At 48.9% G+C, this 17,837-nt stretch overlaps 1 protein-coding gene across 1 annotated transcript; it reads left to right on the forward strand.

Moving 5' to 3' along the window:
- Positions 1-352: 352 nt before the first annotated feature.
- LOC146396359 (putative serine protease 47) lies at positions 353-17,283 on the forward strand. The gene is made up of 6 exons (XM_084995484.1): positions 353-526; positions 5,282-5,429; positions 7,128-7,311; positions 8,484-8,761; positions 11,057-11,217; positions 16,966-17,283. The coding sequence occupies exons 1-6, from the start codon at positions 353-355 to the stop codon at positions 17,281-17,283; spliced, it is 1,263 nt and encodes a 420-aa protein (XP_084851610.1).
- Positions 17,284-17,837: the final 554 nt, after the last annotated feature.

The following is a 17,837-nucleotide window of genomic DNA, read 5'->3' on the forward strand; positions in this document are numbered from 1 at the left end:
AACTGGAAAACCTTCCTTCTAGCCTTCGTATGCTTTAGAATGCAAACACTAGACTGGCACCCATTTAATCGTTCACACATTTTATTCACCTGCCTTATGGTAGGGCCGGAAATCACTGAAGCCTGCATGCAACCTGCTCCACAGTGGTGCCAACAACCCTGGTGTAAACACTGCAAGGACACCGAGATCCAGTTGGTGGCGGTGGGGGAGGGGCACAGGGCGGTGGTGAACTCACTGGGACAAGGCCACAAATAACCCACAGAGTGACTAAGAGTGCACAGCAGGACACCCAAGAGGTGAAAAGTCCATTTTCCTTACTCCTGCTTTCAAATAATTGATTCTAAAAGCTGCCATGATTGGCCCCGCCCCCAGCCGGGATGACCGTTGGAACCCCACCCTCCACGCTGGCACGTGTGTTACTGGCTTCCCAAGCGGTCAGGCCTCAACAGATGCTCTGAGCAGCTGGAGGACAGCGCTGCGCATGCGGGGAGCCCCGCCTCTAGTGGGTGTGCGCATGCGTGAAGGGGTGGGGCCTTGCAGAGCTGTCCTTGGAGGTTGCTATGAAAGAGGAAAGCAAAGGAGGATTGGGATCCCCTGGGAAGATTTTATGGCAAGGTCTTCTCAGCACTTTTGTGGTCCTCTCTTCTTAAAACTAGGGGTTGTGAGATGAGCCCCTGGGATTTTAAAATTGCAAACGTGAAATCCATTCATTTAGATATGACCCTTGTGAAAGAGTTTTGGAGAGCACCAGCCTAAGCACAGTATCTTCAAACTGGGGCAAGTGCTTTCACGCCCTTTGGGCTGCACTTTCTTGGGTTTCCTTAGTTTTTTTCTCCCCAGAAATAGTAGATTCTTTTTCCTAGCAAGCCTGATAGTTCCATTAAAGAACAATTCTAGTGAAGAATTTTAGACCTGAGAAACACTCTAAGAGCTACTGTCTCTTGGCTCCTCCATTCCTAGAGTTTTTCCAAATGAATTGATTCTGCTATAATGTTTTTACTTAGTGAGTTTTTTTTAAATACGTGGGGGTTCTTCAATAGATGTGGATTCATAGATGTTGCCTTTGCAGTGTTTTTGTTGTAACTTTGAGCAAGTTTTGAAAGTTTGGGTCAATTCCAGTTGACATAGCGTTCCCAAATTTTATTCTCCCCTCCTACTTTTCAGCAATATATTACACAATTTCAGTTGGAAAAAAAAATAGTAGTGGAATCAACGTACTGACTTGAGTTTGTTATACTTGCCAAAGAAATTTCAATCATCAGATTCTTTCACTGGTCATTCATTTCTACTGCATAGAATACCTCTGAAGATCCCTCACATCTAACACCACCAAAGGCTCTAAGCTCAGAGACTGAACATTCTACAAGACACAAACATTGTATCTCACCATACCGCTAATATTCCATGCTTGTGTAGAATATCATGTGTTTTCGGAGGTCTGTGATCCATATACAGATTTTTTTTTTCTCAGCAGTCAATACCACACCCCCAGTTTCTTGCAGGAATAGTCAGACATCATTGTCCAAAGGAGTTTTATCTATGCCCTTCTGTTGTCTGTCTCCCCAAGTTACATCTGGACTAATTTGATTATATTTGTGGTCTAGGATTTTGATATAGCACAAAAGTGATTGTAGAATTGGAACTGGATAATTTTTCACAAGTTTTTGCAGGTTTTTATGTCAGTAGTCCAGAGAAGACTCATTGAAATTCTGTGTCAGAGCCATGAGTGAGAATCGTTTATTAACTACTGACTGACTAGACAAGAGGAGGAAGCAACAAGGAAACCTGCCTTTCTGGAGTGCCAGGGTACATTATTTTGCCACACTATTCCCCTAATATGAAGCTATTGGTTAATAATTTAAAGTTTTCCATGATAAATGCTCAAGTCATGAGAAATGTCTCCAAACTGTGTATTTTTTCAACACTTAGTTTTTTTTTTTAAAGTTCACCATGATTTGCCTTGAATTGCTCTCACCTCATCTTCTCAGCTAAGGTCAAGGTAGAGTACACAGAATAGTTACCAAAGAGAATGAAAGAGAGAAGTGTTGCAGTTCTCATTGTGGCTCAGAAGTTACGAACCTGACTAGTATCCACGAAGACTTGGGTTCAATCCCTGGCCTCTCTCAGTGGGTTAAGGATCCAGTGTTGCCCCAAGCTATGGTGTAGATCGCAGATGTGGCTTAGATCCAGCATTGCTTTGCTGTGCCTGTGGCATGGGCCAGCATCTGCAGCTCCAATGATTCAACCCTTAGCCTGGGAACTTCCATATGCTGAGGTTGCAGCCCGAAAAGAAGAGAGAGGGAGGGAGAGAGAGAGAGAGAGAGAGAGAGAGAGAGAGAGAGAGAGAGAGAGAGAGAGAGAGAGAGAGAGAGAACCTGTAAGAAGACAGTTCTGTACTGCAGACCACTAAATGCCTTGGAAATATTAAAATGGATGAACACTGTAAGTCACTCCCTTCAAGTGGCCAAGAAAACACTCTCTGAAAGTACCAAATATATACCATTTTCAAATTTACAGTTAGAAAAAAAAAACCCTTAGAAATCACAAGTAAATTGGTCAGGAGTTTAGAAATGCCTTTCCTACACAACTGTTAGAAAGAAGAGGAAAGAACCTGGGCCTGGCTTCAAAATTCAATGCCTTTCTTCAATAGCCACCATTTTGCATGCAACTTTTTTTTTTTTTTGCAAGGAGCAAGAAACATTTAGCAGACAGTAAAGCTTGAAATTCAAGAGATTTGCTTGCAATCCTCTGAAGTCTTCACCTCTCATCTCCCTTGACCAATTTCCTACCAATCTTCTTCTATGAAACACAAATACTCTTTCATTTTGACACATAAACCCAGTGCTGAATGATAGCTCTTCCAAATCCCATATCATCAAAAGAGGCTGAAGGTGTGTGTGTGTGGGGGTGTGTGTGTGTGTGTGTGGGTGTGTGTGCAACTAGGGTGTCTTCTATTGGAGCCAAGTGGCACATTCAAGAATCTTTAATCCAGTTAAGGATTCTTACAATGAGTAATTAACAATTTAGTTTACTGTGCTATACTTTTTTTTGAAGAGTTGCCAGATAAAGTACGAGATCTAAGTTTAATAATAAATTTCAGATAAAAATGAAAAAATGTTCAGTAAAACTATGTCCAAAATATTGAATGGGAAATGATTATACTAAAACACAACATATTGTTTACCTGAAGTTCTAATTCATTTGGGTACTTACTATTTTAATTAAATACACCTGACCATCTTATTCTTTCCAAAACTTTTGATTTTAAGGGGTGTAGAAATTCTTGTTCTGGAAGTCTACTCCCATCTAGAAAGGAATCTCGTTAATGTAAGAAGAGAGTCATTGTAAACATCTGCAAATGTATTGAAAATATATTGTTTTAATCAGAGAAAACCCTGCATTTTAAAAAATGCAAATATATTGCATTCTAAATTCTTTGCATAACACATCTATGGAAGGATTTAAGTAAACACTAGTTCCCTGTGGGAAAGAGGACTGGGTGGACAGGGGAAAGAGGTGGGAGGACGCATGACTCAACACTGCATATTCCATTTTGCACAATTGGATTGTGATCCATGAGAAGGTATTATTAGTTTAAAATATTAAATTATTTACAGGGAAAAAGTTAAATATTTAACAATAATAATTTCTGGTCTTGGACCTGTGGGCTGCACAACCACGTTTTTGACGCACTGGGGCTCTCCAGAACAAAGGAATATTAGGCTGGTCCTGCTGGATATTGGTTGGAGCACAAGGACTTCTTCATTAGGAATTATATACCTACAGCTATGAACATATTGGATCTGCTGAGACGATCCTAATTTCAAATACTTTGTTCCATGGCACCATTACTACAGAAGTGTTTATCAGATGATAAATTGTGAATTTTGTTCAGAAAGTCTAGCCTCTGTTGAAGTAAGTTAAGAGCCAGATAGGAAGCAGAGTGGGTTGAGGGACAAAAAATTGGGTTGATGGATAAAGAAGTGAAAGGAAACATCAAGTCAAACCTTGGTGTTTGACTCTGAAAACCAATTCATAGATTGCCTGAAGAGGCACTCAACAATTTATGAGTGATTTTTTTTCTATTTCTTTAATTTTGTATCTATATGAGTGATAGATGTTCACTAAATTTATTGTGATGATCATTTTATGATTGTATGTAAGTGAAATCATTAAGCTCTATGCCTTAAACTTTAAAAAAAAACTGAAAAAAGAGAGCTAATGGATTGAGTTAAATTTTTTTTTTTGTCTTTTGTTCTTGTTGTTGTTGTTGCTATTTCTTGGGCCACTCCCACCGCATATGGAGGTTTCCAGGCTAGGGATTGAATCGGAGCTGTAGCCACTGGCCTACACCAGAGCCACAGCAACGCGGGATCTGAGCCGCCTCTGCGACCTACACCACAGCTCACAGCAACGCTGGATCGTTAACCCACTGAGCAAGGGCAGGGACTGAACCCGCAACCTCATGGTTCTAGTCGGATTCATCAACCACTGCGCCACGACGGGAACACCGGATTGAGTTAATATGAATGTATCAATATTGGCTCACTAGTTGTGACAAATGTGCCATAACAATATAAGATCTTAACAAGAGGGGAAATTGGGTAGGGGGATACGCAAAGTCTTTGTATTATTTTGCAACTTACTCATACATCTAAAACTCTCCCAAAATAGAAGATTGATTTAAATACAAACATAAACAAATGAGTGAAGAAAAATGTACTGGAAATCATTGAAACGTCGCTTGTGATACGGGAACTTCATGGTATAGAAATAATTTTTCAGTGGAGTTATTTTAAAAGTTAATAGGGGAGTTCCTGGTGTGGCTCAGTGGTTAATGAATCCGACTGGGAATCATGAGGCTGCCGGCTCCATCCTTGGCCTTGCTCAGTGGGTTAAGGACCCGGTGTCGGGTGAGCCGTGGTGTAGGTCGCAGATGCGGCTCGGATCCCGCGTTGCTGTGGCTCTGGTGTAGGCCAGCGGCTACAGGTCCAATTGGACCCCTAGCCTGGGAACCTCCATATGCCACGGGAGTGGCCCTAGAAATGGTGAAAAGACAAAAAAAAAGTTAATAGGAAGGTCACGTGGGATCAAGGCTGGGTTGGGGCGGGGTCAAGGCGCGGTGGGGGCGGGGTCAAAGCCTTGGCCAGGGCGGGGGCAGGGTCCAGGCCCAGAGCTGAGTCAGGCCCGGTTCAGGCCCAGGTCCACAACACTGACAATGGTCTCAGAGGCGAGGCTTCGACAAGTAGGAGGCCAGCCTGCCGCCCTCCTCTGGCTGCAGCTGGTGCTGCTGCCGCCATGGTCGCCCACCACCACCCTAAACCTGCGAGGGTCCTGGGCCGACCCCGGCCCAGCTCCTGCAGCCGAGCGAGTGGTGGAGGGTGGGCCTCTGACTCCGGAAGCACAGCCATTGGCCTGGGCAGCCACAGGTGCGTAGGGGCCTCTGTGTGGGGCTGAGAAGGTGGGCCTGCAGGGCCTGAGGGGGCTTGACTGTGACCAGGGCTTGGTGCCCAGGGTCACTGAACCTCTTCTTTTGTTTGCGGTCAGGTCCACCTAACCAGGCAGCCCAGAGACCACCTTAACACAGGTGGGTCACAGGACCCCTACTGAGGGGCCTCTGGGATGGAAACTGCCCCAGGACCCTTGTGGGGCTGTGCAAGTGGGCACTGGCAGGGTCCAGCCTGAGGCTGGGTGGAGGAAAGCCCAGGACTGCTGAGTGAGGAGCCCTGAGTCCCTGGGGCCCAGGCCCTAGAGCAGGATGCCTGCTCTAGGGGCCTGGCCTCACCCCTGCCCTCAGGTGTGGGTCCTAGAACCATGGCTGTCTTCATTAGCCCACTCCCTCTTATTTATTTAATTTTTTGGCCACTGCATAGAGTGTTTTTTAATCAATTAATTTATTTTTTCCGCTGCTGGCCGCGGCTTAATGTGGGATTCCCAGTTCCTGGACCAGGCATTGAACCCTGGCCGTAGTGGTGAAAGCACCAAGTTCTAACCACTAGACCACCAGGGAACGCCCACCCCTCTTATTTATAAATGGAGAATCCTGAGTCAGAGGCAGGGAGTGACTTTCCCCAGGTTGATGCTGAAGCTCAGTCTCTGTGGACATGCTCTGAATTGAATCTCAGAGACAGAGTTGTGGGTGAAGTAGAAAAGAACAGCTTAATTGCTTTGCCAGGCAGAGGGGGCCACAGTGGGGTAACAGCCTCAAGGCTGTGTGCCCCCACCTCGAGGGCTGAGTGAGGTTCAAAGAGCAGGGCTTGATCAGCTTGTAGACTTTCTTCGGATTGGTGGGTGGTGAGGTACTTGGGAGTCAACCTCATCCACCTTCTGGTTCCACCTTGTTTGGGTCTATGTGCTTGTGTGCAGCATATAGGTAACTTCTTCCACCTGGTGGGGTTTCAGTATCTGCAAAACATTTCCAAGGACATGGCTCAGAATATTATCTATAGTCCTTGAGGAGGAGCTAAATATTCTTACTCTGTTTAATCGTTAAAATATTATTTTGCTTTGCTTGACTGTTTTCCTTTCTTTCTGCACTTTTCCACTTCTCCAGGTAAATGTACTCTGTGACTAAAGTTTTCTACAGACAAAAGGCAGTCAGAGGACATGGGTGGGGGTCTATTAGGGGAGGCCTCATGGGGTCCTGCTAAGTTCCATGGTCACACATCACCCCAGACTCCTGCCTGCAGGTCTGCTTCTCTAAGATACTGGGGCAAAGTGGAGGGGCACCGGCCCTTAGAAGCTATGATTTGAGTGCATAATGTTGGCAACTTCGGAGACCTTGAGTTGTTGAGGTGTGTTAGTTCAGGGAAATAAGGCCTGGCACATGGCCAGCCTTTGGCAGACTCCCTCAGTGATGTCCAGCTCAGCGGATATGCTGCCATGAGCTGTTGCCACCTTTGGTCACCCTTGGCATCTCACCACAGCCCTGGGCCTTCATGCTCAGAAAGCCTGCTCCATTGTGTTCTGCTGTCAAATTCTCAGTGGCAGCTGGTAAAGGCAGAGTCCAGGCAGCCGTGTCATTTTGGCCAGGCCACTGGACACTTGCCCTTGGTTTTCCCATCTGTGAAGTGGAGGGGGCCTCCCTGGTAGTGGCATTTGGGGTCTCACCCATGTCTCTATTGTAGGTGGCAGGGGAGTCTCCACAGCGTGCGGGAAACCCAAGGTGATGTGGCGGATCTCTGGTGGTCAGGATGTGGTGGCTGGCCAGTGGCCATGGCAGGCCAGCCTGATGTACCAGGGCTTGCATGTCTGTGGAGCTGTCCTCATCAACTCCCGCTGGCTGGTTTCTGCTGCCCACTGCTTTCTCAAGTGAGTCCTCTTTCCTAGGGTGCCAGCAGAGGCACTGGCAGGGGAGGAGTGAGGGTGTCCCACCCCAGCTCCTCTGGGCTTTCCTCTGGGGCTGTCTGTGGCCCAGAGGTCCATGTCATTCCTGCCTTTGACCTGTGTACCTTCTACCTGGACTGTCCTCCTGGCTCCCTTTCCCAGACCCTCCCCAGACTCTGCCCTCAGCCCCTGGGCCTGTCTCCAAACACAGATGTGCCCCAGAAGAGTAGCAGTGTCCATTCTGGCTGCCATGCAGTGTGGACCAATCTCAGATCACAGTTTCTCAAGGTCCCCACATTTCCAGGTTTCTGAGTCTAGGCAGGGACATGGGACCTCATGTCTGGCAAGCAGCTGAATGGCTCTACTTTTTACTCTTGCAAAACTGTGTGCCCAGGAGGAATCATGGTCACTAGTGTGCATGTGGGAGATGTGGTGCCAGGCTGTGCGGGTGGGAGATGGGGCACCCTGGGAGAGTGATGTGGCTGCTCAGGAGTCTGACACACCTGGCGCTCCTGGGTCTGCTCAGTGCCCAGCTTGTGAACAGATGAGGAGGCATCCCCAGGGAGTTGGAACATCACAGCCCAGGTCTGGGAGCTGGAGCTTTGGGAGCTCAGAATCTGATCAGCACCTACTCTATGGGAGCAGCTGTGTTCAGGGCAAATGCAAGTTTCTGTTTCCTACACTCAGTTGCTCCTTTACCTTACAGATCTTTGGCAAGTGCTTCTAACTGAGCAGAGAAACAGCTATTGGGCAGGAGGGTGGTTAAAGAAGGGAGGGGTCAGGAAAATTGTGGGGCCATAAGGTGGGTTGTAGGAGCCTTGGGAAGGTAAAAGTAGAGCTGGGATCAATCCAGAACATCTCCTGTAAACAATCCAAGGGCCTTCATTTGATGAGCCCACCAAAGACCTTTCCAGCACAAGGATTCAATGCTCCTCTGATTCTTGGATATGGTGGAGAAACCATATGTCTGAGGTTGTAAGTAGAATATCAGTCTCAAGAAAGAAGTGCTCCTGAACTTTAGGAATGCAGAGACCAAGGCTGGCACCATGGGGAGGTGCAGGGGTCCAGGTGGATGTCAGCAGTTAGATGAATATGCAGGGGAAGAGACCTAGCCCACACTCAGGGATGATGGTGACAGCATGCTCTTCCTCCTCCAGAAAATCCCATGCTCCAGAGAACTACCGGGTCCTGTTAGGAAGCACGCAGCTGTTTGAACACACTCAGCACACCCTGGAGATGTCCGTGAGCCAGATTGTCATGCACCCAGACTTTGAGAAGCTTCATCCCTTCGGAAGTGACATAGCCATGTTGCAGCTGCTCTTTCCTGTGAACTTCACTTCCTACATCATCCCTGCCTGCCTCCCAGCCCCTGGCTTGCAGCTGCTTAGTAATGCATCCTGCTGGATAACTGGCTGGGGGATGCTCAACGAGGAAAGTGAGGGGGTAGGGGAGAGGCTGGGGTGGGAGGGCAGATAAGGGGGAAGCGAGGAGGAGGAAGAAGGGAAGGAGGACAGAGGAGGGGAGGAGGGAAGTAGGGGTGCCCAGGCAAAACAACCGCTGGACCTTGGTCCACTGTGCCTCATTTCCAGAGGACTGAACCATTCTGGTTCTAGTTCTGAAAGTGTGTGATTCTAAAATTCAGTGTTCCCTAAGTGCAAAGCTCTGAAAATCTGGGAATCTTTGACTGTTGGATGTTAAGAACTCAGGTTCTTGGAACCTGTCAGCTTCTTGATTTCAAGGCTTTAATCAGCTATAGATCTAAGATGGCTTGATTCAACTCAGAGGTCATGCTTGGGGCCTGGCCCCTTCTAGGCCACTGAGGAACCAAGATTTCCCATTGGAGGCACTTAGGAAAAATGGAAAGAAAACATATTTATGACTTCTGACCTGTGAGCCTCCAAGGTCAAGTTAGAATGACTACAACTTGAGTGTTTCACTCTTTGAACCTCACTTTGCTCTTCTCCCAACCCAGGTCAGCTGTCTACTTTGTGGGTGTATTAGGTGAACTGAGTAACAGAAAAAGTTTGTGTTTTTCTGAGATTGAAAGGGAAGAAATGCAGGCAAAAACTCATGAGTAAGAGTCTTTATTAAAGAAAAGAGTGTTTATGGTTTGGCACAAGCTTATGTGGCAGAGTTAGGGGGAAAAGAATGTGTATTTGCAATTATTTGTAAGGTTGTAATTTGGTAGGTGTTTCTCAGGATAGGAGATCAGGAGAGGCATTTTGATCAGAACTTGTCTTCACTGGGTGGGATGTGCCAGCATTGCTGGCCCTTCTCAATAGTGTATCAGTAACAATCCCCAACCACAGGACAGACAACCAGGTCCCCAGCATTGTCACATACACACACACACACACACACACAGTCTGGTTCTTCCTTGAGGACAGGGACTCTGTCTTTCTTGTTTTAATATCCCAGCCTATGCCCCAGGGCCTGGCAGTGGGGTAGGTGGCAATGCTGCCAACCTGGTCCTGTAGACCACCCGTTCTTGCATGGACCTCCAGACTGGTCTGCTAGCTCCCACCCTGTGTGCCCTACTTTAGTCTCCACACAACTGCCTGAGTGTTTGCTTTGAAGCAGGTGTTGTGCCAGTTCCCTGCTCTTTCTCCTCAGTGCCTTCTCATTTATGCTTAGAAAACTGTCCAAATGTCCTACCTTGGCTCTCAGGCCCTGTGCAATGTTGGCCCCCATTCCTCTCTGCTCAGCTCCTACTGCACCCTCACCCACGCCATCCCAGCCACCAGGCCCCTTCCTGCCTTGAATATCCTGAGGCTGTCCCCACCTCAGGACCTTTACCTTGGCTGTTTCCCCAGCCTCACAGGCTCTCCCTGCTAATCTGGGTGACTCATTTCTTTGATATACAACTCAGCTCCTCCTCTGAAGAGTTTTCCTTGATGTGAAACCTAAAACAGGCAATGCATAATGTCACATTTCCCTGTTGTATTTCCTTACCACACTTCTCAGAGCTAAATAATCCTACTTATTTACTTCACTTACCCTGTTTCCCCAACTAAAAATGTTCCCCTCTATCACTAGTGTCTAAACAATAGCTAACCTGAAGACAGATGAATAAATGAGTGATTGAATGAGAGGATGGATGGGGGATGGATAGGAGGGAAGATGAGTGCCTGGAGGGGAAGATGGTTGAGTGGGTGGGAAGAGGGATGGAGAGAGTGGATATATTGATTGATGGAGGGAGAATGGGGAGATAGATCCAAAGATGGATAGGCCAGCAGATAGATGGAAGGCTGAGTGGATGAATGGGGCATGAGACAAGATGGGTAGATGATGGACGGAGGAATTAGTGGAGGGAAGGAAAGGTAATGATTGACAAGTGGAAGTGGAAAGGATGGTTTGTGAGAGGGTAGGTGGGTTGGTGAATGGTTGCTAAGCATCAGTGATTGGCATGCATTGGTAGGATTTGCCTGGGTTGGTGAATGGTTGCTAAGCATCAGTGATTGGCATGCATTGGTAGGATTTGCCTTTTTCTTTATGGACTACGAGTGGTGTGGTCTATTGCTATGAGAGAGGTGGTGGGAATAGGATGAGTTTGGAAAAGTTTGAGAAACAGGGGAGGCCTTATTAGGCATAGGTAGAAGACTGATAGAGAGCTGAAAGCTCAGCTTTGCTGAGAAAACCCTATGATGCAGGTGTGGTGGTGAGCAGTAAGGCAGAAGAGCCTGTAGCTAAGCTCTAGCAAACTTCACTGACTTCCTTCTTATCCTCACAGCGCCTCTGCCCACACCCTTCCATCTCCAGGAGGCTAAGGTGGGCCTCATTGAGAACCAGTTCTGTAATCTGGTATATGGACACAGGCTCAGCAAGAACTTCTCCGTGTATGAGGAGATGCTGTGTGTTGGGGACTTCTCTACAGGAAAGGCCATCTGCCATGTGAGTGAGGTCATTTCCCTTCTTCCCTGGCCTGTTCTCAGGGCCTCAGTTTCCATGGTGGGAGGCTGTGTTGCCTCCACTCTCTTTGTGGAGACCCCTGGTACCTTCTGTTTCATCCCTCTACCTATGTTCCCAGGCTCTATCTCTTGGTAGTGTCCCCCAGGCTAGCCCCTTCCTCAGCCCATTGCACAGGAGGACATCTACTACTGGCAGGACACTCCAGCAGCATCTATTTTCGAGGCATATTTTAAAACCCTTATTGAAATATACATACAGAAGAAGGCATTCATACTCTTTCCCTACGTGTGTAGTTGCATGAACTTTCACAGTGCTACACCCCAGGTGGCCAACACTCCTCTCCCCTTCTTGTCACCAACACTCAATGGAAACTCTCATCTTCACCTTAACACTTTATATTAGATTCTGAATTTTTCATAAGTAGAACTTATTTCCAGTTGTCAGATTTTCACGTCTTAACATTATGTTTGTGAGGTCCATCCACACTGTCACACGTAGGTATAGTTTGTTCAGCCTCATTGCCCTGCAAGACACTATCGTGTGAATTGAATTCGATGGGCAGTTCTGCTCTCGATGGATATTTTAGTAGCTTCCAAGTTTTTCATTTCATTTCACTTCCAGAGGTTTTCTATTTGATTTCACAGAAGCCGCTGAGGAGAACTGTTAGATTAAAAGCTATCTGCATGTTCAGCTTTGGCAGATGTTACCAAACATCTCCGGAGGGGTTGCACCAGTTCCACACATTCCAGCAGTGGCTGAGAGTTTACAAGCTCACCAACACTTGGCGCTTTCCATCCTTCCTAATGGTGATGATTTATTGTGGTTTGCATTTTCCTGATGACGGATGAAATATACTTCCGTACGTTTATTGCCGTTGAATATCTTCTTCCTAATTTACCTTCCGTTTTTTTCCCCCTGTGTCTTTTTCTTTAGGGGCTCTTGGTACATGTGTCTATTATGTACATTCCAGACATGAGTGTACTGTTGAATTGTGAAGATGTCTATCCACTCTCTGTAGTGTCCTATTTTAGAAGTGGGCAAACAGGCCCAAAGAGGGAAAGCACTCCCATAAAATAAGGAGGGCCTGCGTGTTCTGACTCCAAGCTTCACCTGGCCTCCAGGCCTTCACCACATCCCCTCAGGGCCCAGCACCCTGAGCTGGCATTGGGTGCCAAGCTCTTACACAGATGGCATCGTGGAGTGGAGGGCAGAGGGTGAGGGTTCTGGAGTTAGAGGCACTGCTCTGCCCTTGGGTGGTCTTTTCACCATCTGAGCCTGTGTCTTATTCACGGTGTAGGAGTCTGAGGCCTCCTTCATGGGATTGTTGAAAGGGTGGTGTAGGGGGTTGGATAGTGTCCCCTAAGTTTGTATCCTTTTGGAATCTCAGGATGTGACCTTCTCTGGAAATAAGTCTTTGCAGCTGTGATTAGTTAAGGATCTTGAGATGTGACCATTGTAAATTTCAAGTGGGCCCTGTACCAATGACTTGTGTGAAGAGGGCTAGACACAGAGACACTTGCTTTCAGCCTTCCAGCTTCCAGAACCGTGAGAGGATACATTTGCATTGTTTTTATAGTTACCCAGTTTGTGGCACTATGCCTTGGCACCCCAGGAGATGCACACAGGAGGGACAAGATGACTGGGATTGTGACTTTGGCCTAGCCCATGAGAAGGCCACATGGATAGCTATCTTCATGGCAGGCCAGTGAGCTGCTGGTAGAAGGCAGACCCATATTTCTTGGTTCCCAGTTCTTAAACAGTAGTATAGATTTGTAGCTGCCTGTCCTGGTCTGGCCTCCTCACAGAGCCAGCTCCACCCAGAAGTGGAACAAGTGTTCAGCCCCCACCCTGCCCAGTCCACATCCGGCTGTCACCATGGACATCCCTTAGAGCCTTGTCCACCTCCCTTCTCCTGCAGGAATTATGCCAGTGGAGCTCAAGGCCAGAGCCTTGTGTCTGCTCACCTGCTGGATATTCGTAGTGCCCCTCGACCCCACCCTTCCTCTGGTTTCTCTCCTGAGCTGGACACTCGGGAGTCCCAGCAAATGACCCCCCTCCTGCCTCCCCTTTCACCTACCACCGCCTGACTGAGAGATTCCACCTAGATTCATCTTCTGCCATGTCACCTGCTCTGGACCCCACCCTCCAACCTGGGGCTCCCACCTCTCCCCACAAGGGCCCCTCCCTCTGCACAGGGGGTCCAGAAACAGGTCTGAGGAGAGAGAGCCTGCCAAGGCACTCAATGCTCAGACTGTGGGGCAAGACAGACCTGGTTCCATTGACTGGGATTGTGGCCTTAGCTAAGTCTCCTCACCCATGAAATGGAATTGCTCATGGCCTCCACTGAAGAAGGTTCCTATAGAAATGCAGCACTGTGCCTGGCATTCAGTAGGTACTTAACAAGTTTTGGCTTCCAGTCTCCTGACCTGGTTTGCCTCCCTCTCTCTGGATTGTACCTGGCTTAGGCCCAACTTCTTGCTGAAGGTGGAATTCACTGCTCTGGCCCTGCCCAACACAGACACACAGACACACACACACACACACACACACACACACACACACACATACATGCATGCACATGCATACACATGCAAGAGTGCACACGCAAGGTTTGCTTTGTATCTACAGTAGTGCAAACTGTAGCTCACGTTTCATGTGATACCTTAGATTTGGGGTTTCTCCCTTCTTCCCTTCCTTTCTTTCTTCCTTCCTTTTCCTTCCTTTCTTTTATTCCTGCCCTACCTGCAGCATATGGAAGTTCCCAGGCTAGGGGTTGAATGGAAGCTGCAGTTTCCAGCCCTTGCCACAGCCACAGCAATGCCAGATCTGAACCACTTCTAGGACCTATGTCACAGCTTGTGGCAATGCCAGATCCTTAACCCACTAGGCAAGGCCAGGGATTGAACCTGCATCCTCATTTGTACTAGTCAGGCTCTTAACCTGCTGAACCACAATGGGAACATCTCAATTTTTTAAAGACCTCCAGAGTCCACCTTAAAGAATATAGAAACAATAATGAAAAGTCAGGTAGTGCAGTTAACCTTGGAGGAAATTTATTGGTGTAGTCGCATCACCACCTCTCAACGGGCGCCCCCTGAGGCTATGAGAGCTGTACCGACATCTGCCCTAGAAAAGTGGATGCAGCAGAACAGATGGTCCCAGAGGAGGCTCTCTCCTGCCTTCTGAGAGCTCTCCAGGGGTCAGGAGGCTATTGGAGCCTGACTCAGAATCCGTCATCATTTCCGCAACTGCATGGGTCCCCTGTGTGAATCCCTGAGGGCTGCAGTGAACAGGGAAAGGCCTTCCACTGGCCTCACACAGCTGGGAGGGGGTCCACCGTGCAGAGGGCTGAGGCTACCCCAGGTGGGGACCACAGAGGGGAAGGGCTGAAGTAATGATGGCACGTTCCCAAGAAGGTGCCTTACTTGGAGCTGCTGTGACAAATCCCCTCCAAGTGAATGGCTAAACCCACGGAAATTTATCTTATATTTCTGGAGGTCAAAAGTCTAACATCAAGGTGTTGGCCAGGTGGGTTCCTTCAGGAGGCTTTCCTAGGGGAGAATGTTTTCTTGGTTTTCCCAGCTTTTTAGAGGCCACCCTCATTCCCTGGCTCACAGCATTTCCGTCCTCAAAGTGCAACACCTCTGCCTCTGCTTCCGTCACATCTTCTGCTCTGACTCTGACCTCCTGCGTCTCTCTTTCCTTATGAGGATCTTGATTACATTGGACCACCCAGAGAATCCAGGAAAACCTTCTTAGCTCAAGATCCTCAACTCCATCACTGCTGCAGAGTCCCCTTTGCCACATGAGCTAATAGCCACAGGTTCCAGGGATGAGGATGGGCATCTCTGAGGGTTGTTTTTGGCCAGCCACACCATGTACCCTTCGCTCCCCTTCAACCTGCCACTTCCCCCACCCCGCCCTCTCAGCTGGAGATCTTGCTTGTTTCACTGAGAACCCCAAAAGCAGCCAATCAGACTAGAGTCATTCGTCCTGACAACCCTACACACCGTCTATCCCAGCGTCTTCCCTCTCTCCTCAGCCTCAAGTTCCATCCCTGCCATGCCCAGAGTCTCTCCTGCTCCATGTCCTCTGACGCCCCTTCCACGGCTCCTGTGTAAATGCGCACCATCTACTGCTCAGTTTCTTTACCTCCCTTCCCCCAAAGACTCCTCCCAACAGTCCTGAATCTAACCCACTCCACCTAGGAGTGTCCCCAGCTTGCTATCCAAAACCTCAAGGCCACCATCCCCAATAGCTTGTCTCACCAGAACCGCCTGTGGATCTGAGTCCTCCTCTCACTTGGCACTTAAGCAAGTCTCCCTCCTGTTTCCTGGGCCCAGGCACTCACCAGATGCTCTGCTCTATGCCTGGTCCCCTCCCCTCCCACCTCTAAATGCTGGGGCCCCAGGGCTCCATGCTCAGCCTGCTTCTATCCCTCTGCACTTCCCCCCATGGTTAATGACAGAGAGGCTCAGATTTGACAGGTCCTATAGGCAGCTTCAAACTATTGTTCCAAATCTGACTGTTCTTACCACCTGGCCCCTCTCCATCAGTAATCTCTCCTGTAGCTGCCTCCCAGCTGGTTCATTCTCCACACAGCACTGGACTGATCCAGGCACTAGACATGACCTAGACAGTTCTCCATGGGGATCAAATCCTACCCTCTGCCATAGGCCCTGAGACCCCTCGTCCCATATACTTTCCTCACTCCCCACATGTCACTGCTCTTCCTCCCACCCACCTGGCATACCCCTCCTTCCCTGGTCTGCACTTACTCCTCCCAGTGCTCCTGCTTCAGAAAGTTCAGTTGTTTCCCGCTTGGAAACTCTACCTTGTGTTTCCTAGTGCAAGAAGAGTAGCCTTTCACCTCCACTTGATGAAGTGCACTTCCCTTCCTGTCCTGACCCTCCCATGGCTTGTTTCCACATGTCACATCTGCCAATGGCAGGCTGGTTGGCTTATTGACAAAAGCACCACAAAGGAGGAGACCCTGTGCCCAGGGCAGAGGCTTCCTGGCTGCTTGCTGCACATGTTGGATGGGTAAGTGGAGGAGCAGCAAGCGTGACTAAGGCCCCTGCCCCTCTACCCCCAGCCACAAGGACCAGACCCTCCCTTTGGCTGATGACATGAGGAGATTTCCAACCAGATGGCCCTGCCCTGAGAGCATGAACTCTAGTAAGTCCCAGCAGATTTCTTTCTAACCCCCACCGACTCCCTGAGCAATAGAGGTTGCCTCCGCCAGGCCAGGGTATGGGCATCTTCTGAAATTGCTCAACCAAGGTGTTGAAAGTAAACCAAATGACTAAATGAATGAAAAATGAAGAGGGTCCAGGTAAGGGGTGTGCTGGTGCAGCCCAGGGTCTTGCAAGAGCTGAGGTCTGCAGGGGCTTGAGCTGGCCAGGCTCCACTCCCAGACCAACTCTCTTGGGCACTGTGGGTGTAGCTGTCCCTTCTCTTCCTTGGACAGTGCCTTGTCAGGGATATCCAGGCTGTCTCTGGGCACAGGCGTCCATATGATCATAGACTGAAACCTGTGATTGTCCTGAGGGTCAATCAGGAGCTTCCTAAATCATGATGCCATTGCCTCCCTGCATGGCTTAAACAGGCTGGTCTGCTGTGGGATGCTGGTGTTTGGACCTTCCCAGAAGTCCACCTGAGGGACCGTAGATGGCAGAGACTCCTCTGACCTAACTCAGTTGCTCACAGTAACTCCCCTCTCTTTCCTAGGGCGATTCCGGGGGGCCCTTCGTCTGTGACCTCCTCAGTTCATGGGTTCTGGTGGGGCTGGCCAGCTGGGGCTTGGACTGCCGACATCCCACCTACCCCAGCATCTTCACCAATGTCAGCTACTTCTCCCATTGGATTGACGAGATCCAGAAGTGCACACCCCTCCCTGAGCCCATGGCCCCTCCTCCTCACACCCAGGTTCCATCCCAGTCTCTGCAGGCTGCTGGCTCGCCTGGGCCTGGCACAGCCTTTGTGCCTTCAGAGACCTGGACCCTGCTGCTGTTTGTGCTCCGGGTCCCGTGGCAGGCCTGGTGCTGACCCGCCAAGCTCCTGTGCTACTGTCTCTGCCTCAGAGTCCAGTCTCTTCTCTGGAAACTGCGGTCCCTCCCCCCCCAGCTCCATCAGCTTTCCATGGCCCCATCTTGGCATTTCCGTCCAACAGTGGCCACCCCACAAACCAAGCCTGCAATCCCAAATAAACAAATGAAAGACTCCTCCTGCTCCTGCCTTGGGGCCCTACAGCCCCTCCTGACCTCCATCAGTACCTCTTCCATTGAGGTCCACTGTCTGACTCCATGGACAAGGAAACAGGCCCTGGCAGAGAAGCTGTCTCAGGAGGAAGGCAGGGGTGAGGATGCTGGTGGAGCCCAGCTGGGGACAGAGAGGGTGTCTTCACTTGCAGGCTCCATCCTGTGGTGGGAGTGTACAGGCCTTCAGAGAGAGTATATCAGTCAGCTCCAGCTGCCATCACAAATCCCATGGGCAATGGGGCTTAAACAACAAGAATGTATCAAGTAACTGTTGAGATCAAGATATGCACATGGTTGGTTTGCCCTGAGGCCTCTCTCCTTGGCTTCTAGATGCCCATCTTC

The sequence above is a fragment of the Sus scrofa genome, chromosome 14 (assembly GCF_054392235.1).
Source record: "Sus scrofa isolate SSC_HxYL_T2T_F1_AM1 chromosome 14, Sscrofa_HxYL_maternal_Yorkshire_Landrace_v2.0, whole genome shotgun sequence".
In the NCBI taxonomy this organism is placed as follows: domain Eukaryota; kingdom Metazoa; phylum Chordata; class Mammalia; order Artiodactyla; family Suidae; genus Sus; species Sus scrofa.